Here is a 23,095-nt window from a genome sequence, read left to right as displayed (position 1 = left end):
TCTCTTTCTCTTTCTCTCTCTCTATATATAATATGTGTGTAGTATATACACACACATATATATACACACTATATGTATAATCTACATACATTCTTACATATCTATCTATATGAGTATATACACATCTCCAAATAAATTAATTTTGAAATTGGCAATTTTCCATATTTCTTCTTTGCTTTTATTTTTTTGTAATATTTTATACCATTAAAATTTATTTGGTGGACCAGCAGATGACATGCTAGTTAAGGTGCTGGACACCCACATGGCTGACCACAGTTTGAGTCCTGGACCTGGTGGCTTGAAACTCATGCCGGGCGCACATATGTGTGTGTGTGTGTGTGTGTGTGTGTGTGTGTGTGTGTATGTGTGCCTGTGTGTGTATGGGTGTGCTCAGAATTCCTGTGTGTGTGTGTGTGTGTGTGTATGTGTGCCTGTGTGTGTATGGGTGTGCTCAGAATTCCAAGAGGAGAATGGAGAGGAGGGATTGCAGCATGACCATCCCCCCTTGGGAGTGATTTCTTGTTTTCTATCTCTCTGGTGAGCACATGCTCCCTATAGCAAAAATCTCCCAAAAAATTATTTGGAAATGAAAATTTAATATTTTCATGTTTAAGAAAAATCTAATTTCAAAACTGTAAGATTAGGCTTGTTTTGCCCATTAAGTATTCTCCACAGCAAGTAGAACAGGCATGTTCTCATTTTGAAAAAAAAAAAAAACAAGCTTTTAATATGCCAAAACTTTCAGCAATGTATATGAAATTCTGTATAAAATATAAATATAGTCAAAATTAGCAATGAATTATTTGTCATTCAAAATTAATTTAAAATTAATATTCAGCCTCTGTTATTTATTTTTAAAGGATTCACTGAATGTAAGAAAATTCTAAGCAAGCTCTCATTGCTGATTTCAAAAACCCTGTCTAAAGCTAAGTAAGTACAACACAAGTTATTCAAAGTATTTTATTACTAGAAAAAAATTCATTTTCTCTATATAGCATAGATTCTAATTTTTCCTGTTAATTTTGTATGAACTACCAATGGGATTAGGAATTAATTTTGAAAAGAGGTAAATCTTTACTTGAGAAGGGTTATAGTGTATCTCTACCTACAGTAGTAAAGAGTAAGATACTGAAGAATTTGAAGAGCAGTGTAAGTGAACAAAAGAGTCAACTTTCTATTAATATTGCACAAAAACAAAGCAGCCATTTTTCACAAGATTATAAAGATGAATTCATGTCTGATATCTGCTAATGCAGGCATAAATCTATATAATTACTTTGGAAAAAATTTGGTATTGCCTCATAAGTTGCATGTCACTAATTCAACTGATAGGAATCCATCCAAGAGTTTTACCTTGGGTTAGGAAGCAACCACATGAATGGCCATAGCAGCACAGTTTGCAATAGCAGAAAATGTGAAAAGAAATAATTTAAGTGACCATAGAAGGAGATGAATGGGAGGGAAAGGGTACTGTGGTGTGATGGGACCTTGTAGAGGGTGTTTTATCCCTCTCTCATTAGTGCACAATCTCTCATTCTCTCTCTCCATTATAAAAACAAATAAATGGAAAACTAGGAGAAAATTTATATAACCAATTGAACTGTAGATTTTTTTAAAGCAGCTATTGTGCTTCTAATCTTTTAATCATGTGTTTTATATTCTTATTCAGAATGATAAGCTTACTTAAAGACTTTGTTGAGTCAGAATTTTTCTTGATTGACGGAGATTCATTACTCATCACTTGTTTTCTCAATGTGAACTTAAAGAAAGGACAAACTCTTCACTTCTTCTATATTGTGGAACAACTTCTGCATGATTTCATCAAAAAAGAAGCCAAATTTGCAGTTGTATTTTTTAAGGTAAAAATAGATTTAATTTTCCATTCTCATTTTGTAGCATCTAAGAAAAATAATTGTTTTGGAATTGCATCAATCATTACTTAGTTTTTCTTAGATACTGTGCTTCTCCATATGCAAAGTCTCTATTAATAGTAATAATACAGAATATGGTACATAGGAAAATAGCTAATGAGTCTATCTGTAACTGAAATTTCTATAGGAAGCAGAATATGTATTTTAATAACCTTAAAATTCTTTTATCATATTAATACAGAAACTTGCATACAACGCCAACATTTAGAAAAATGACTAGTCGCTTTATTTTGATTGCTAATATTAACATTGGTTTCCTTTTTTCTGCAGGATGCAGAAAATATGTATTTTGATTTCCCTGAACTGGCAGCCCTTCGTGTCATGTTGATTCAACATTTAAAACAAAATACCGAAGTCAATATTTACACAGAATTTTCCAATTGTTTGTCACCAGAATGGGAGATATTTCTTAAAGATTGTTATCCATATTTCCTAATTGTCTCCGAAACTGGAATAACTCCTCACCAAACAGACTTCTTAAACATTCTTATCATTCATGCTCTTCAGAAAAAAATCAATATTGTACAATCTTTGGGACTAGAGTCAGATGTCCTTAGGATTTATGGATACCATGCCTCAAGTTGCTATAGACACAAAGAGTTCTTTGAAATGGTAAGTTAGGTTAGATTTCCCAGAAGAAATAAAAAATGCAAACATGGAATAAATTAACCAGAGTACCAACAGTGTAAGTTTTCATTCAAATTTTGAGGTATGAAAAGGCTCTGAAAGAATATATATATATATATATACACACACACACACACATATTGATACACACATATGTATATCTATATAAGTCTAATTTATACATATGTGTATATATACATACACACATATGTGTATATATATATATACATACATACATACATCTGCATATATAAATTAACCAGAGTATCAATAGTGTAAGTCTTCATTCAAATTGGGAATGAATAGGTCCTGAAAGTATATATATATATACATACACACATACACATAGTATATATACACACATATATACATATATATGAATATACACACGTATATATGGATATATACACATATATGTGCGTATATACATAAATGTATAGTGTTTTTGCCATAGAGTATGTGTGCTCATCAGAGAGAGACAGAGACTAAGAGAGAGGCAAGTGAGGAATTATTCCCTAGAGGGGATGGTTAAATGCAATCCCTTCTCTATTCTCTCAGGATTTTAAGGATGCATGCACATGCGTCTGGTGTGTTTTTCAAGTTGCTGGGTCCAGGACTCAAACAGCAGAGTCAGCCATGTGGAGACCAGTGTCTTAACCACCATGCTACCTGCTAGCCCTCTGGAAGAATAATTTAACATGGGAAATAAAGAAGATTTGTTTATATGGTTTTAGCAAGGAAGCTTAATTGAACATAGTTCTGGAATCACTGATAAAAGGTGAGTTTGGGGACCCAGCAAGGAAGCTTAATTGAAGATAGTTCTGGAATCACTGATAAAAGGTGAGTTTGGGGGCACCAGCAGATGACTTAATGGTTACATTGCTGGACTCCCAAGTAGTTGACCATGGTTCGAGTCCTGGACCTAGTGGCTTAAAACTCACACCAGGCACATATGTATGCATGCACAAGATCCTGAGAGAAGAGTGGAGGAAAAGCGATTGCAGTGTGGCCATCTCCCCTGAAGGGGGAGTGATTTCTCACTTTCTGTCTCTCTGTCTCTCTCTGTCTCTCTGGCAAGGATATGAACCCTATAGCAAAAATCTCTCAAAATAAAGGTGAGTTTTGAAAGATAGAGAAATTGTTCTCGTGGATTAAGCATTGTCTGAGTAATTTGTAGAAGTCTGAAGAAAAAGAAAGGGTTCAACTCATTTGCAAGAGACAATAGAGAGGCAGGTGGCTTGATGGTTAAGGGCACTGGACTTCCACATGGCCTACCATAGTTCAAGTCCTGGACCTGGCGGCTTGCTTTCTCACTCTCTCTTTCTCTCGCTTCCTCTGTCCGTCTCTGGTCAAATTAAAATAAATAAATAAAGTTAAATAAAATAATTCTTTAAAAAAAAAAGACAATAGAGAGGACCAAGAAAGAAGCCAAAGGCATGCAAGGATGAGAGTAGGATAATCCCCTTAGTGTCTTCTACATCAATTATATACATGCATGCACACTTACACATACTCATATATATATTACATCTGTATATTTTTTGTATTTACATGGAGTCGTCCCTTGGTATCTGTGGGGAATTGGTTCTAGAACTCCCTGTGAATACTAAAATTCCAGGATACATAAATTGCTTATATAAAATGAAGTAGCATTTGCATATATTCTACACATATCCTCCTACGTGCCTTGAATCATCTCTGTATTACTTATATTTCCTAATAGAAGGACATGCTATGTAAATAGTTACACCATATTGCTTGGTGGATAATGACAAGAGAAAAGTCTGTACATGTTCAAGTATAGACTCAACCAATGATTTTTTCAGATATTTTTATCTGTAGTTATTTGAATGTCTCTGTATTACTTATATTTCCTAATAGAAGGACATGCTATGTAAATAGTTATACCGTATTGCTTAGTGGATAATGACAAGAGAAAAGTCTGTACATGTTCAAATATAGACTCAACCAATTATTTTTTCAGATATTTTATCTGTAGTTGTTTGAATGTGTAGATGTAAAACCATGAATACAGAGGGTTTATAATATATACATATATGTTACACACACACACACACACACACATATATGATATAGAATGATTTTTGTATTCTTACTTCCAGAATTAAGATAAACATTTGATTCTTAGTTGTCATTATTGAAACTATTTTGAATATTTTTTAGCTTTCAAAATAGACAATTATGACTACTAAGCTCCCTTAGTAAATACCATTTACAATTCTTTATTTATTCATTTAAAAAAAAATAACAGGGGCTAGCCTGTGGCTTAGTGAAGGCAGCTGGATCCCACATGGCCCAATCACGTGGTTTGAACCCTTGATTTGGTAGCTTGAAAAACACATGTGTGTGTGTGTGTGTGTGTGTGCGTGTGTGTCTGTGTGTGCCCAAAATCCTGAAAGGAGGGAGAGATGGAAAAGTGACTGCAGCGTGACCATGCCCCATGGGGGATGCCTTCTCACTTTTCCTCTATCTCTGTGTCTTTCCAATGAGTGCAAGCAGCACCTTCTGGCAAATTAAAAGAAAAAAAAAAAGAAGAAGATAACAGATTGGCTGAGCATTACAAAATACACTGCTACTGTTATCACTACTGTTTTAATGGTTAATCTTATTGAAATTAAAACCTTTTAGATTTTGTTATATGTTAATAATCTTAGCCATGGTTCATGAATGAAAGTATATTTCAACTCAAATTAACAGATGTTTTTTTATTTCTCTGTAGCCAAATAATCATAATTTTCTACCTTGTGTATAGTTTAATTAGAAGTTCGAAATATGTCTTTTTACTTGAACCAGAAGATTTACTTATGATTTTTCTCGTTTAGCATGAGAAAAACCTGCAACAGATCTTACATGACTACCTATTAGAGCATTTCCGAAAGTCACAGAAAACAGAAATATTTCTGTATGATCACTTGAAACTAAATTTGGGAGAGATGCAGAAAGAGGTAACAATGCAACTTATCTGAAAACTAAAGTTCGACATCTAAGAATTATACTTTTAATGCTTTTTCTTTTATGAGAGACAGAGAGACAGAAAGGGAGTGAGTCAGAGAAAAAAAGTAAAAGTACGCTTAATTGACAAAAAACTTGTGTATAGTTTAATTAGAAGTTCGAAATATGTCTTTTTACTTGAACCAGAAGATTTACTTATGATTTTTCTCGTTTAGCATGAGAAAAACCTGCAACAGATCTTACATGACTACCTATTAGAGCATTTCCGAAAGTCACAGAAAACAGAAATATTTCTGTATGATCACTTGAAACTAAATTTGGGAGAGATGCAGAAAGAGGTAACAATGCAACTTATCTGAAAACTAAAGTTCAACATCTAAGAATTATACTTTTAATGCTTTTTCTTTTATGAGAGACAGAGAGAAAGGGAGAGAGTCAGAGAAAAAAAGTAAAAGTACGTTTAATTGACAAAAAAATGAGAAGCTATTTGCTGATGATAATGTATGTAGTATATAGTAATGTCTTAGTCTTGATATTCATGGTGTTCATTCTGGAAAAAAATTGTACACTGTAAAGATATATGTGATTAAATGTAAATTAAAAATATATAAATGAAGACATAAAGGAATTATTATGAATGATGAATAAATAAGGTTTATTAAATATAAATAAAATAAATATAAAAACATCAACATAAATATATACATTATAAATGAATTATGAAAAATAATTAAGTTAAAAAAATTATTATGGTGGGTTTGTAAAACAAAAAAAAAAAACGGTGTGCTTGACAGGTTCTTGCTGTGTCATGATCCTTTTGCCCTCCCAATTAGCCAATAGATCCCTGAAACTATGCCGGCATGTTCAGGTTGGCCTGGGAACCAAATCTGGGCCGCCCATGTGGCTTCCAGCCATCAAAGTGGTGGCGCTACCTCTGTACCATTGTCGTTTCAGAAATATACCTTTAATCACTGCTGGAAAACAGACCTATCCAATATCAAGATCTGTGTCCTTATTGATTATATAGGCTTATGTTTCTTTATTAATGGGAAAATTCAACCTTATTTTCTAGAGTTAAATATCACCTAAGCTTTGAAGCTTATTTCTAGATCTTAATAAACAATATTTAATTTCAGATAGATGGAAACTTGTCCTTGCTTCAGAACCTGTGGCCAGAAGGAGCTGATATCAGAAGTATTGTATGTTCTGTTTCATGTTCTGTGACGCTGAAACTATATAAGAAAATGTTACAGGATGTACCAGACTGTGAAGATCTAAACACATGCACAGAAATTCCTGATGCACAGGTAGGATTTATTCAAAAAATTATTTGACTATCTAATATCACTTTTAAAAATATGGCAATGCTGTAAGTAGTAGCTATAAGTGTAAACTTATCAAAAAACAGTCATATGTGTTTGTCAAATATTTGTTAAATAAATATATTGATATATTCTTATAAAAATGTACAGTTTTAAGATTAATTTTTTCTATCAGAACTTGTCATCTGTATCATCCCTGATGATGCAATGGATATCTTTTTTTGTAAGGAATTATTTATTTAATTTCAGTGTTATTATTAATTTGTTAAAGGGCTCACCAGAGACAGAGAAAGAGAGACAGAGAAAGTGAGAAAGCAAGCTGCCAGGTCTGGTACTTGAACCTGTGGTCAGCCATGTGGGAGTCCAACACCTTAACAACCATACCACCTGCTGTCCCCACAATGGGTATCTCTTATTTCATTCTTGCTGCCAGCTGGTCATGCTGCTGAGAATTTCATAGGCCCATCTCTAGGCATAGGTGGTGACAGCCATGGGGAACATAGCATTTGTAAAAGTTGACAGATAATAGTGTTGTCCATGGCAGTAAATAAGGCTAAAATGAGGATGACCCTCAGTAGCTAGCCATTTACTCTTTTACTCAGAACCCAGGTTTTCTTTTAATAATACCTACAATGACTGTGATATTATTAATAACAGCAGTGTTTTAGTCAGGGTTCTCCAGAGGGAGATATTGACAGAATATACAAAGAGAAATTTGAAAATGATTTATTAGGTGAATTATTTCACTTCATAATGGAGGTCAAAACATCCCAACACAGGCCATTTGTGAACTGGCGAATCAAGAAAGCCTGTAGTGTGACTTAGTGAGGGGCCAAAGGCCTGAGAACTATGGAAGCCACTAATGTAACTCTCAGTCTGATACCAAAGGCTTGAGAGCCAGGGGTGCTGGCTTTTGGATTCTGAGTCCCAGAATCCAAAAGAACTTAAGAGTTTTGACATATAAGGGCAGGAGAAGGGCTTCTCAGAACTGGATGAAAGAGCAAATGTGTCCTTCTTTGTCTTTCTGTTCTATACCATCCAATAGATTGGATGATAAAGATGACAATAGATGGGATGGTATCAGATTAAAAGTCATCTTCTCGGGAACCAGCAGTTAGCGTAATGGCTATGTTGCTGGACTCCCACGTAGTTGACCGTGGTTCGTGTCCCGGACCCGGTGGCTTAAAACTCACGCCGGGCGCGTGTGCGTGCGTGCCCAAGATCCCGAGAGGAGAATGGAGGAGAAGGGATTGTGGCGTGACCATCCCCCCTGGGGGGTGATTTCTCGCTTTCTGTCTCTATGTCTCTCTCTGTCTGTCTGGCGAGCGCACGCGCCCTACAGTGAAAATCTCTCCAAAAAAATACAAAAAAGAAAAAGTCATCTTCTCTACTCAGTCCAAACTCATAGCTAATCTCCTCTAGAAAAATTCTCCTGCATACCTAGGGCAATCCAATCATTCTAGACAAAAGCAAAACCACCCCGATTTCCCTTTCAGCAGAAGAAGGATAGGCATGGTATTCACTGAAGCACTGGGAGTAAATAATGCTTTACCACCTATCTGGGTATCCCTTAATCCAGTCATGCTGACATCCCAAATCAACCATTATAAGCAGCTAATTTGTATTGAGTCTTTATTATGTGTCAATTCTGGGTATTTATACATCCTATAATTAATCTTTACAACAATTCTACAGGGTAGATATGGTTATTCTAATTAATAGGTAAATAAGTGTCAAATAGCTAATTGACAGTGGAACTAGGAGACATATTAAGGGCTTTCTTTTTCTTCCGGACTACATTACTGTGTAAGCTGGTCATGCTCTTACATAAAGGAATACGTGTAGCTATAAGAAGTTACTCTCTCCTTGCATTTCTGCTCTTGATGCTGTAAAGAAAAAGATATGAGGCATGTCGTCAAACATGTCACCATCTCCCACCATTTTACAAAATGAAAGTATTAGACACAGTGCATTCAGGGCTTTATTTTTAATGTAAATTTTCCACTACTATTTTTTATGTAGATTTTCCACTACTAATAGTTCTAATGTTTAAAAAAAATAAATTAGGTGGTTATTAGAATCTTTCTTTTTTTTTTTTTAAGAGATTTTTGCCTCAGGGCATATGCACTCATTGGAGAGAGAGGTAGAAACAGAGACAATGAGAGGGAAAGTAAGAAATCACCACCACCATGGTGCAATCCGTTCTCCATTCTCCTCTGGGGATCTTGGGCATGCACACACATACCTGGCCTGAGTTTCAAGCCACTAAGTCTGGGACTTGAACTGCTGTAGGCTATGTAAGAGTCCAGTGACTTAAACATTCTCTACACCATCTGCTGGTCTGGTCAGAGTTTTTCTTAAAGCAGGGTAACTGTAGAAAGAAGTAAGTTAGCTGCGTGGGAAATTATGGGTATTTTAACATACTGTTACTGCAATATGAATTTTTACGTTGTCTATGTGTGTGTTGATATTTTCTGAATTCATGTTTTTCTAGGAGGTGATCAAAGCCCCAACACTAAATGAAGCAGCAGACCTTTGCAGAATGCATTGCCTTAGTATAGCTTTCCTTCAACATTTACCTTTGCTTCAAAGAGCTAAGAGTAGAATCATTACTTCCATTTGGGACAGGACACTTCAACCATTTCTAAGAATGGTAAGCAGACTGTATGAGACTTCATAAGCTTTTTGAAACCAATAAGGCAAAAATCAAAGGCATAATGCTTTGCCTTTACTAATACTACTTTTTTCTATATTCATCTTAAAAAAAACAGCAAATAATGCATGTTCCTAGGAAAAATGATCAGATCATATTATGAAAGCATTCAACATACAAAAGTACCTCGACTGCCTATGAAATACATACTCTGAAGATTTCCAGAACAATAATCCCAACTATTGCTACAGTAAACACATTAAAGTAATGAATACTTTACACCAATTGCATATTTATAATCACTGAAAACTAAGAATAAAGAAATGTAAAAATAATTTTTCAGCTATTAGGATAGTTTTCAAAACCCAAGTTTTCTTACTTGGCACCGTGTTTCCCAGTTCAATGTTTTTGAATAAATTATTGCAAACTTGCATTAGGATTAACACCTTAGCTCAAGAAGAAAGATATATTAGCAAGCAAACTTTTGCCAAAGAAAATATCATATAATTTCCTTTGATATAACTTAAGGCTATTTAAAGTAGAATGCTTCTCCTTAGTTTCAGCATGGTATGAGATAAGCGACAATAAATCACTTAAAAATATAGCAATACCCTCATGAAGTATTGAAAACCCTACATAATATAATCAATTGAAGCATTTTGTGCAGTTGTAAAACTGTATTATTGATTTTCATCATTGTCAGCACAATGGTATTTGCATGCAAGTGACATTTCCACTATATATTTAAGAAATCCTGTCTTATATGTGATTGTGTTTTATTTAGACCATAACTCATGAATGATGCCATAACCAGGTCCTCATTGAAGCTCCGTAGATATAGCAATAGCAGTTAAATACTCACTATTTTAACATATTAATTTTATTAGTCAATGCAGGAATATTTATTGATATCTTGCATGTAATGTGTTCAGAAGAATCATCCTGTTTCAGAGCTGAAGGTATCTTACAGGCAATAGTTGACTCATATTCTTTTACAGCTAGAGGAACTGGAACATAAAAAAAGTCATATATTTTTGTCAATGAGGAGACACTGGCCTGTGCTCTTGATAGTTTGTTTGTTTGTTTTTGTTTATTTTGTATAAAGCATATATCCTGTTGAGAGAAGTTTGAAATAAACATGAACAGTTTGGGGAAATTTTGTATCATTAGAACATGTTCCTATATCTTTCCTTTTATATCATTTTTTTCAGCTAAAGAGGTGTGAATTTTTCATCCTAAAACAACTAACATCTAGAAGTAATTGGAATGTGAATTTCACCAACCTGCCAGACTTAACTGATAATATTTTGTGGAAAAATATTGCTTATTATTATGAAATTGAATACTGTAGAGGTGTGTTTTAAATAACTGTACCGTAAGGCCTTTCATTTATTTTTTTGGTGGGTACATAATTATTTAACAATGGGTCATTCAATTGACTACAACTGTGTAGAAAGAATTGTTTTAATTATGTATTTTTTTTTAATTGCTATAAGATGCATGCACTCACTGGAAATAGAGAAAGTAAGAAAACAGCCTTCAGGAGAACAATAATCTCTTTTCCTCCACTGTTCTTTTGAGTTTTTTTGGAGCACAGAGATATGTATGACTGGCATGGTTTCCAAGCTGTCAGGTCCAGGATTCAAACCATATGTGAGATCCAGCTGCATTAACCACCATGCAACCTGGGTGACTCAGGAAGAATTTTTTGCAAATATTTTCTATGGAAAGTCTGCGTTTTCATAAAGTAAAAGATTCCATAGAGGGCCTTAGTACGAATTTTTTTTTCCCAAGAGTAATTATAGGCTAAGTAATAAGCTTTATTTGAGGGAAATAAGAAAGGTTAAGTGGAAGGAAACTATGGGAATTGCAACTAGAACTCCCTGTAAGTTATCCCTTATTGTGTGTATCTTGCACATAGCAGATATTTTCATGTTATAAAATTAAGGCACAGTTTTGGTGCTGGTTATTTCAAATAAGATGTAGTTTTTGTGAAAACTGAAAAGGAGTCAGGTTGGAACATTTGCTAAAGGAGAATGCAAAGGTATTACCTCAACCTGACCTTTAGAACACCTGACTATATATTTTATTTTATTTACATTAATTATTGTACATCTTTAAAGCATACCATATGATTTTTCAAAGCATGCATGGAGTGCATGTTAATCAACTATTGACACCCAGTCTCCTTCACACTACCATGTTAGAACCACAGGCTAACTTCTTGTTGGCCCATTTTTTCTTTTCTTTTTCTGATTTTCTTTTTGAAGTGATTAAAAAATATATATATAGCAACACCAGTAGCTAAGTCCAAAGATACTTTTACTTTCTTTTAACATTGCTTACAACAATGAGGATTTGACAGAACTTATTCTGTATTGCTTTAAGCATCCAGTAAGAGATACTCACAGACATAAACTTAAGAAATAACTCATATACTTGCAAAATATAAAATATGGTGACTACTGGGCCAGCAATTTGCATAGTGGTTAAGCCCCTGGACTCTCATATGGCCAACCACAGTTTGAGTTCTGGACTTGGTGGCTTAAAAATTCATGCCAGACACAGGTGCATGTGTGCCCAAAGTGCCAGGAGGGGAATGGAAGAGAATTTAATGATCAATTGGCCTATGTTTTCTTCTTCTACTTAGGACTGAACTTGGAATTGGGTGACACTTTGAAGCATGAGTATCACAAACTGTGGAACACAGTCTTAACCTTGGCAGGGGAGGATGATTTTGGAGAATCCATGCCTGTGAGGACAACTTCCAGACCATTTCTTACAGAGAAAAATACATCACCTCAAGGTGCTAACAAATTTTAAAAAGTTTATTTCCTTCAGGACAGAAAGAGATTTATCAGTATGATCTCTTATTTAGAAAATAAACCTGGGCCTGGCCTGGGACTGCAGTGCAGTGTGCAGAGGGAGCTAGATTCCACATGGTTGACTGAGGTTTGGGTTGTAGTCCTAGTGGCTTGAAAAAATTCAACACCAAATCCTGACAGAATGGAGAAACAGGAAAAAGATTTCATATGGCCATTCCCCATTGTGAGTGGTTCTATTCTTTCTTTCTGATGAGTAGAAGTGCGCTCTAGTAATTAAATAAAAAAAGGAAACTAAGTATGACCTTTGTTAGTTTAGCCTGTTTGCCAGGATAGTCTTATTGATTAGCATCTATGCCTACAGTAATTTGTTTGCCTTTCCACTATTTTGTCTGTGTGTTTATTTACTGTAAGTGAGCATGTGAAAAAAAGAAGCTAACTCATTCTATCTGGTATTATGAATTTTTCTATTTATTTTCAAAACAGCCTCTATTCCTCGTATCAACAATCACATTTTATAGAGAATGTCTTGTAAATGTTTTAAATCACAGAGCAAATTCACATTAGAAGGGGCATTTGAATCCAGGTCTATCTCCTTCTATAATCAGGTATAAAAGAAATCTGGTGATATCTTTATTATATTTTCCATACAAGGTAAAAGTTTTGCTAAAGCAAAATATGAAGAGATTCTTTCTAATTTAATTAGACCTAAGAGTGTTGTGATTGACAGATTAGCTAGCTTATTTATACAATTTTTTGTTTTGTTTTGTTTTTGACAGAGGGCATGTGTGCCTTCCAGAAAGAGACAGAAAGAAAGAGAGCCAGTGATAGAAAGTATCCCACAATGGGGCATAGTAAGCCCCAATTCTGTCTCCATTTTTCTATCTTGTCTAAATTTGGGACATGTATACATACACACCAAGCCTGGTTTTCAAGCTGCTGGGGCCTAGATTTGAACTGCAGTCAGTCATGTGGTTCCAGTTCCCTTAACCATTCGATAATAAGACTAGCCCAATCCAGAAAAATTTTATTTTGCACTTAAATGAAAAACAGAACATTTTTTTTTTGAGTTTCAGCTAATCAGAAATGGAGAAGTATGTTAATGCATTTTATTGATACTGATGTTTAAATTTAGAGAATTTTTATAAAACTCATTTGTTTGGTCTATGGAAAAATAGGAATAGTTCTTTCTGTGCTCTAGACTAAATTTTTTTCTGGATTATGTAGTGATTTCTTGACTCTGTTTCTCAAATACATTTAAATATAACTTGAAATTCTACTTAAGTTCACTCTAAGTACGTATTTTACATCTGTGACTTAACTCATAAAATATGAATATAATTGAAACATTCTTATTTGCTATAAGACTACTAAAATACTATGTTCTTTAATGAATGATTAAAATGTTTAGCTCTATCATTCCAGAAACACACTGACACCATAATAGTCAATAATAGAGGTTAGTGTTCAATTATTAACTGTATTTCTGAATGCTGTTAGAATCCAGTCAGGAAATTCATAAATCAGGACTCATTCCTCTGAAGTCTGAGATTATGGAAGATTATGCTGGAGATATTTTGTCAGAACTGTCTTTTCTAAGCAGGTAATTTTAGAAAAAATTTGCCTTCTCATTTTACTTACATTGACTGTAATGGGCTGAATGTTGTGTATATTGTACAAATATGATTAAAATTTCATATTGATAATACATTTTAATAAAAATTTTAGTGAATTTTACTTTGCTATTGAATATTATAATTTTTAACAATCTATGTTTTCTTTAAATAACTTTCTTTCACTCATCATATAGAAAAGTCTCCTTTACTTTTTTCTCTGTAATAGATGTAAAACAACTGACAGTCTAATTAAAACAGCATGTGGCTGAGACGTATTGGTAGTCAAGGCGTGGGAATGAAGCCACATGTGCTGATTAATCATTTATGTGAATATCAAAATTACCAAGAATGATGACAGAAGTAATAGTAGTAAGGAGAAATGTAGTAATCTAGGTTTATGTCTATAGTGAAATCAATGAGCATAACTCCACAGAAAGGATTGACTGACAATGGAATAAGGTTAGGCATACTTAATATTAATGTATTTATTGTCAATCTGAAATTCAAATTTATTAATATACTCTATGTGTTCCTTTATTAAATTTGTTAATTTTGCACTCAAAGCGTATGTTTCAATATGCTTCAGAGGTAGTCTTAAAGCAGTAAAGAAGATATTAAATTGCCTCCAGACCCAGTACAAAGAAGGTAATTATAAGTAATTGTAAGAAAAATTAGCTACATTTCAAGAGAAAGCAAATAAAACAGAAAAGATTCTCTGAGAGAAAAGTAAAATTTTAGTTAGAGAAAATTGAGTGAAGAGAATATTCATAGAGTTTATGAATATAAGGAAATTGCAGATGACAGTTCTTAAATTCTAAAAGACACAATGCAAGATCTTAGTGGAGTTATTAAAGTAGATTCATACAAAGATTAATGTATGGTAAGGATGGATGGTGACCTTACAAATGCAGATTTTGGATGAGGAATATGATAAACAGAGATGATTTGCCTCATGAAACTAGTACTGAAGGTGGTTTAGGTATTTTAAATATTAATCTTCATTCTAGGAGTTGGTCTTTTATACAGTTAATAATAATGACCAAGAAATGCTAGTATAAGTATGTTGAGGAATTTGGGCAATAGTGGTCTCAAGAAGATCAGAAAACTTGGAAGCAAAGGTGGTCCTACCAATTGCATATAGAGCAGATGATAAAATCACCAGCTCCTGGCTTAGTGATTTGTTGTATTTTTTTTTTCTGTTTCTCATTTACATATCCAATCCATAGATGAATTCTGCATTTTAATTTTTAAAATAGTGATAGTTACACCTTTTTGCTTCCAAATGGAGGACTCCATTAAGAATTTCTTATAAGTCCAGTCTTGGGCTGATGTATTCCCTCAGTTTTTGCTTGCTAAGGAAAAACTATTTTTTCTTCAATTCTGAAGGATAGGTTTACTGGGTATAGAAGTGTTTGTTGGCAATTTTTTTTCTCTTTTAAGATTTTGAATATATCACTCCATTCTCTTTGGGCATGGACAGTTTATGCTAAGAAATCCACCATTTGTCTCATGGGCATTCTAGTACATATAAAGATGCTTTCCTCTTACTGCTTTTAAAATTCTTTGTCTTTTGGCATTTTAATTATAATATATCTAAGTGAGGATTTCTTTGAGTTGAATCTGTTTGGAGATTTTTTTTTTTTTTTGAGAGGTTTTTTACTATAGGGCACGTGCGCTCGCCAGACAGACAGAGAGGGACAGAGAGACAGAAAGTGAGAAATCAACCCCCCAGAGGGAATGGCCATGCCACAATCCCTTCTCCTCCATTCTCCTCTTGGGATCCTGGGCATGCACACACACGCACCCAGCATGGGTTTTAAGCCACCGGGTCAGGACGTGTACCGTGGTCAATTACGTGGGAGTCCAGCAACATAGCCATTATGCTAACTGCTGGTTCCCTGTTTGGAGATCTTCGAGCTTCTTCATCTGGATGTCTACATTTCTTTCAATAATTGGGAAGCTTTCAATTATTAATTAAATGAAATTTCTATTCCTATTTTGTCTCTTGTGGAACTACCATTATATGACTATGTGTGTGTGCATGCCCAAAATTCTAAGAGGAGAATGGAAGAGAAGAGATTGTGATGTGGTCTGGAGATCATACTTGATCTCCCTAGAGACTTATTTGTCACTTTTTTTCTTCTATCTCTCTGGTCAGCACACATGCCCTATAGCAAAAAAAAAAAAAAAAAGAAAAACAACTTTTAAAATATTCTCATTTAGAATTATAAACATAAAAGACAGAGATTCTTTAATTGTTTAGAGAATCTAGAGAATAATTGTTCATTGCTTAGAGTGGAAACTAAAACTAAACAAAATTTGTTTTATAAATTATACTTTTTGTTTTTTTTTTTCCCCCAGTGGTGACCCAGCTGTTATGTCTCTTTATAAGAAGAAAGAATTTGATGAACTTATACACTGGCATTCTTCTAGACCTCTCAGTAATGATTTTGAAAGGACTATGGACAGTAGTGCTGGTAATTATAGAATATCTAGTAAATATTTTCAATATTCTTATTGATTATAGAATTGTATTATTTGTATAAGAGGAAAAAAGACTCATCTGAAGTCTAATACATAGTCCCTTCCACCCCACCCCACCGTTATAAACATTTCCAACATCTTCTATGGAAGGACCCAGGAAAAGCTAGTTTCTATAGTATTAATTCAAAAAATGAAATTCTAATAAATATGTATAGGGGAATAATTAATCTATTTAGATAGGATCTTTTGTTAAAAAGGAATTATTTTATTTAATGTTATTTTTATTTTTATCTATTTATTTTAATTTGACCAGAGACAAAGAGAGAGAGAGAGCGATGGAAATAGAGAAAGCAAGTCACCAGGTCTGGGACTTGAACCATGGTCAGCCATGTGAGAGCCCAGTGCCCTTAACCACCATGCCACCTACCACCCCACAGACAGGATATTAATTTTTTTATTTTTTCTTGAGTTTCTAGAACAAATTATTTTACATGCTATTATTAAAATTTCTTTAGTTTTTTTTTTTCTTTTTGGTTAAAAATCCTGTCTTGTTATTTCACAGTATTTGGTGTCTTCATTGTATTATTATTGCTGCAATTAGTGATTACATCTATTACTTACTAAAAAATAGATTACATCTATTACTTGCTAAAAATTACATCTATTACTTGCTAATGTTGCATTTATTTTAAAAACTTCAGTATTTAAATGATTAAATAGTAACCCCAAGTTGTAAGATTTTATGTGCCAGTATAGCTTGTCATATTGTTATCTTGAATTTCAAACTGGTACAGAAAAACCAATATGGGAAAAATTGAAAACCAATGCACAAAATTAGAATTTCTTATAGCTCAGAAGGTAGGAGCCAAATTGGAGTTGCATATCTCTAACACACTCATTCAGTATCCATCCTATTAATTGAGACCTGCTATATATCTTTGGACTTTGGGGATACAGTAGGGTTCATGAAAGAGATGTTCCTGCTCTTGAAGCACTCAGAGTTTTGCAGGGAATCCAGTAGTAAGCACGCTATTACAGAGATACATACTTAAAATCATGACGAATTGTATGATCAAAAGCAGTATGTGTCAAGACAGATGTCTAGATAGCTCCTAGAGAGAAGGGGTGGGGGATTTCAAGCCAAATGTGAATGATGATGTTAGCTAAGTAGGTGAAGGGGATGTGGTGTAGTCATGGTGGGCACTGGGAGGGAGACAGCACTCCTGATGTGAGAAGGAGTATTACAGAAGTGACCAGGGAGCCTGGCATTCTGAGTGGGATGTGAGATGACTCTGCATTGTGCAGGCCTCTGTAGGCCCTGGAGAGGATTTCAAGCATTAGTCACTGGAAGGCACTGAAATATTGAGAACATGTGAGCTTTTTGATTGGTTTACTTCTAAAAACATTATTTATTTTTTAGGTCTTTGCCATAGGGCACATGTACTCACTGAAGAGAGACAGAGGGAAAATGAGACATGGCCCCTTAAGGTGGTGGTGGATGGCCACATTGCAATACCTTCTCCTCCATTCTTTTCTCAGGATTTTGGGTACATGATTTTTCAAGCTGCCAGGTCAGGGACTTGACCCATGGTTGGCCACGTGGGAACCCAGTGACTTATCTACCATGCCACTTACTGGCCCCAATTGGCTTGCATTTTAAAAGGGTCAATTTGGAAGGAGCCTGGAAAGAAGATGTTGCTTTCCCACGAGAGGACATTAACTATTAAATGGGAGGATCTTGAATGTTTCCAGCATAGTAATTACAAATGGTTGATATGATAGATGTGCTAATTATCCTGAATGAATAACTCATCGTATATTTGTATTGTGAAATCAGTTTGTATCCCTACAAGTACATACAACTATAATATGATAATAAAACTTTTTTTGGGAGAGAAAGGGAGAGATAGACACAATGAGAGGAAAAGTGAGAAACCATCCCTGGGGGGATGGCTATTCGATTGCCTCCATTTTTTTCTTCCATTCTTCTCCTGGGATCTTGGGCATGCATGGACATGTGCCGGGCATGAGATTCAAGCCACAGGGTCTGGACAGTTAGCTGTGTGGGAGTCCAGTGACATAACAGTTGCTGACTCCAATAAAACATTTTTTGAAAAAGAAAAAAACACCCCAAAGTTAATCATTTAAAGAAAAGTTGCAGGGAAATCAGGCTGTTGAACTGTGCTTTTTTTGAGAGGCTTTTGCTATAGGGCGTGTGTGCTCGCCAGAAAGACAGAGAGAGACAGAGAGACAGAAAGTGAGAAATCACCCCCCTGGGGAGGATGGCCATGCCATAATCCCTTCTCCTTCATTCTCCTCTAGGGATCTTGGGCACACATGCACATGCACCTGGTGTGAGTTTAAATCACCGGGTCCAGGACTTGAACCATGGTCGACTACATGGGAGTCCAGCAACATAGCCATTATGCTAATTGCTGGTCCCTTGAAGTGTGCTTTCATGGAGACAAATTCAGGACTTGGGGGAATGGTGGTAGTGATGGAGGGCAGTAGCCCTGATGCTAATGTGCTATGAGAGGTGGGACCTCCTGGTTTAGGTGGAGTGCTGATCAGCCCTCTGTGTGTCTGATCCGTCCTTACTCTGGAGATTGTAGTTAGACTATGTTCTAGCTCCACAAAGTGATGGCGGTGGGAGAGACCAAGTCCAGGTGCACTGGGAAGGAGCTGGCCTCTGTACTCTCAGTACCCTCAGTGATAGGGTGGCCAGTCAGTGCCACAGGCAGTTTGAAGTATATTCTTGGCTTCTGGCATTTTCTGTTCCCGTTGCTGAGTTAGGAATCACTTGAGTATTCCTCAGGAGTGGTCTGTAAAGCAGTCAGGGAAATTAGTATCCGAATGAGAGAAGGGGATCTAGTCTGCTCTCTGGTGCTCTTTGGGGTATCATACAGATGGGGAATAGTTGGGCAGCAAGTTGGGTAAATCGCTTAATCTCAGCGGGGGTATTTATTCCCAGCCGTGATACATTCCTTTAAGATGAGTCTAGAGCTGCTTTAGACTAAGAATACTCTGTAAATTGGTAATGTCTTGTTTTCGCAGTCCATTCCATATTATCACAAGGAATTTGACTAAGTTGTTTAGCCAAATATTTCTGACCTAATTCTGGGGTAGTTTTCAGGGACTCTGTTTCCAAGTCTGATGTCCATATAGATTTTTCATGCACTTTCTTCTGGACCTTGTGGTCAGTAATGAAAAACTGCCAGTTTGTGTTTTCTTTTGTGGTTTTGATACATCAGAAGATAAGTGGGGCCTAAGCTCACTATGGACTTATTTTGCAGGACAGACCTATAATGCCTGGTAAATGATAAATAGGAATATGTAAATAACAGATGTTAATTTAAATCCTTCAGTGATATTTAAATATGGCTCATTTTTTTTTAATATCTCTATACCTCAGTCTCTCTAATGTGTCTATAATTAAATTCATGTGAGTCAACATCTTTCTCATGAGTGCTTTCAGACAGGAAATTCTATTTATAAAAAGTAATGTCTGTGTATTTTAATTATTTCTTTCCGACAGTCAAATCTAATGATGCCAAAGAAAGGAGAAAAGTACAGAAATTACATCATTTTTATCATTTCTTTGGAAAATCTTTGATAAGCCGTAACAGAGCAGTACAGATTGTAATAGGAAGACCTCTGCCTCCACTTCCAGCAAATTCCTCTGGACACAAAAGAAGACAGCAGGTACTTCCTTGACCTAGCAGGGCTCAGTCATGTGGAAGTCTGAGACTCTACCCTTTCCACAGCAGAGCTGCATTCACCACATCCAGCACTATACACAGTAGTCATCTCATGTATTATTAGAGAAGAAAACTATCCTGCCTTTTTTTGTTTGTTTTTAAGAGAGATTTTTGCTATAGGGTGCTTGCATTCTCCGGAGAGACAAAAAAAGTGAGAAATTAAGAACTCACTCCCTACCCCCACATACACAGAGGATGGGCACGCTGCAACCCCTTCTCCTTCGTTCTCTTTCTGGGATTTTGGGCACACATGTACATGCACCCAGTATGTGTTTTGAGCTGCTGGGTCTGGGATTCAAACCACAGTAAGCCTTGCAGAAGTCCAGCACCTTAACTGCTAAGCCACTTGCTGGCCCCCCTAAGCTATCCTTTAAAAAAAAAAAAACTGTCAAATCAAGTATACTTAAAATACTTTGAGTTTCAAAAGATAAAGAAAAATATAATGATGAAAACAGAATTCTAATAAGGCCTTTGCACAGAGTTAAGCACTATAAACATTGTGATGCATTTCCTGTAGTCATTTTCTTTTACTATTAAAAATCTTTCGAAACATAATTTGGAGACTTTCCATGACATTTGAATACATAATATTCCATAAAATGGTCATATTATTATTTGTTTAGTAAGTTCCTGGTTGGACTATAGAAAAATAAGAAAAAAGAAAAAAGAGAAAATAAAAATCTATATTTTCTTATCTCTCAGGTAATTATATGCTATTAACATTTTCATATAAATCTTTTCAGTTATTTTCATTTATATAGTGATTTGTTTTTGTTTTATTTACAAAAACGTTTTCATATATTTCAACCTAGTTTTCCACCCATTACTTACTACATAATTAGTATCTTTTCATGTCATTATATACATCTACAATAGCACATTGTTTTCTAAATTTTAAGTATCTTCGTTTAGGTTTCCTACAAAAGTTTTAAAAAATGAAAAAAAAATTAGTAAAATTCTACCCACTTCAAAACTTATTGTAATAAACTTTTCAGTGAATATCTTTCAAATATTTCAATCTATGGGCATTTGTAAACAACACAATTTAAAAACTGTACATGTTTTTATATATTTCTACATAAAAATATCGGGTCATGGAAAAAGTCATGGCCTATTTTTCCATGTAAAAATGTGTCATGACTTTTCCAACAGTTCAATAGTAATAATATGTTATTGATGTGTTGAGTTCTTTTAAATGTCAAAGGGCATGTGAGGGAGAGAGAAAGAGAGACACAAAATGAGAAGGAGAGAAAGTACCCTCCCAATATAATGTGATTTGACTAAAATTCTCCCTTTTCCATTTTTTCTTCCTATCTGGATTTGGAGCATGCGTACACACGTTTGGAGTGGTTTAGAAGCTGCCAAGGCCAGAATCTGAACATGGTCAGCCATGCGGGGCCCAGTTCCCTGAACTACTAGGCTGTGCCAGGTCTATTGTTTTCTTAGGTAAAAAGCACCTTGCTGGGAACCAGCAGTTAGCATAATGGCTATGTCGCTGGACTCCCACGTAGTCGACCACGGTTCGTGTCCCGGACCCGGTGGCTTAAAACTCACGCCGGGCACGTGTGCGTGCGTGCCCAAGATCCCGAGAGGAGAATGGAGGAGAAGGGATTGCGGCGTGACCATCCCCCCTGGGGCGTGATTTCTCGCTTTCTGTCTCTATGTCTCTGTCTGGCGAGCGCATGCGCCCTACAGTGAAAATCTCTCCAAAAAAAAAAAATTAAAAAAAAAAAAAAAAAAAGCACCTTGCTAAGTTAAATAGCTATTGAGTAGCCAAGCCAAGCTGAGCTCTTAGGTTTGTACTTGTAACCAACCACTTAGTTGTAAGGATTACCGTTGTTGGTGTATGAGCAGCATGCCTTTTGTTTGTTTGTTTATTTATTTATTACTTCTTTTCAACAAGAGGTTTTAATCCTAGTTTTTTGTGTTTCAGTGATATGAATATCTTATCAAAATTTAGAGTCCAATTGGAATTTTTCCCTATGAGTTTCTCTACCATGTTTTCTTAAAGTTTATTTATTTCTTCCAATAATTACATATATAGAGAGATATCATTGATAAATAATATAATACACACACACATATGAAGAGAGAGAGAGAAAGAGAGATATAACACCTTTAGTGTCACAATTAATTCCCAGCTTCAGTTAGCTCAGCCTATGGGAAAACATGTAATTGGCACAATGGTCTCTGGATATGAGCCAGTAACCTTCCCACATGAGTCTGCCTCACAAAATGTCACGTTGTACCACTGCACCATTGTCTGGCCCCTTTAATATTCTTCATTTGTTATTTGCTATAGAAATTTCATTGATTGCTCAGAGCTACATATATTTAAAATCTATCAATAGTATTTCTTGTCATATATGCTGAAAATATTTTTTAGTCTTTATGCCTAGGGAATGTCATTTTTCTATATGTTATTCCCATAGATCACACTCTTTGGGAATATGGCTTTACCTCTGGCTATTATGTACTTCTCCTATGGGGACCTAACATTACTTAATTGGTACTGAGGCACTTTTAAGATGGCCTAATATTTCCCTATTGAAAGGTGGAGGATGGAGGTGGGCTAACTACAGACATGCCCTGAAGTTTGGACAAGAAATTTTGTCATAGAGATGGGCTATGGAGGCATGCTATAATTTGATATTAGAATATTAGATTTAATTTTGCTAGTACTTATAACTACTTTCATAGTACCCCATTAAAATTTGTTTAACTTCAAGTTCTTTTATGCATTCAATCACGTTATTTAGCTTGCAAAGTGAATTTTCCAACATGTGTACATTTCTCCCCAGTCCAGTTGGTAATACTATAAAGTTATCTTTAATAGGTAATACCCCGGGGACCAGCAGTTAGCATAATGGCTATGTCGCTGGACTCCCATGTAGCCAACAGAGGTTCGG

At 35.2% G+C, this 23,095-nt stretch overlaps 1 protein-coding gene across 3 annotated transcripts in view; it reads left to right on the top strand.

The window, feature by feature from the left end:
• The window catches only part of LOC102498463 (putative ATP-dependent RNA helicase DDX60), an 83,784-nt gene that overhangs the window by 3,754 nt on the left and 56,935 nt on the right, over positions 1-23,095 (top strand). For 2 of the 3 annotated variants that reach the window (XM_027766787.1, XM_027766786.1), the window contains exons 3-13: positions 861-930; positions 1,670-1,859; positions 2,202-2,543; positions 5,402-5,524; positions 6,668-6,838; positions 9,348-9,506; positions 10,718-10,859; positions 12,157-12,312; positions 13,829-13,931; positions 16,306-16,421; positions 19,964-20,130. In XM_027766787.1, the coding sequence (XP_027622588.1) occupies positions 861-930; positions 1,670-1,859; positions 2,202-2,543; positions 5,402-5,524; positions 6,668-6,838; positions 9,348-9,506; positions 10,718-10,859; positions 12,157-12,312; positions 13,829-13,931; positions 16,306-16,421; positions 19,964-20,130 (1,739 nt within the window). Of the gene's footprint in view, positions 1-860; positions 931-1,669; positions 1,860-2,201; positions 2,544-5,401; positions 5,525-5,751; positions 5,870-6,667; positions 6,839-9,347; positions 9,507-10,717; positions 10,860-12,156; positions 12,313-13,828; positions 13,932-16,305; positions 16,422-19,963; positions 20,131-23,095 lie in introns of those variants that run through there. The other variant, XM_027766788.1, reaches the window with a different exon arrangement.

Source organism: Tupaia chinensis, unplaced genomic scaffold (assembly GCF_000334495.1).
Source record: "Tupaia chinensis unplaced genomic scaffold, TupChi_1.0 Scaffold143687_1, whole genome shotgun sequence".
NCBI lineage: Eukaryota > Metazoa > Chordata > Mammalia > Scandentia > Tupaiidae > Tupaia > Tupaia belangeri.
Note: the sequence above shows the minus strand (reverse complement) of the source record. Positions and strands in the feature narration are given on the sequence as shown.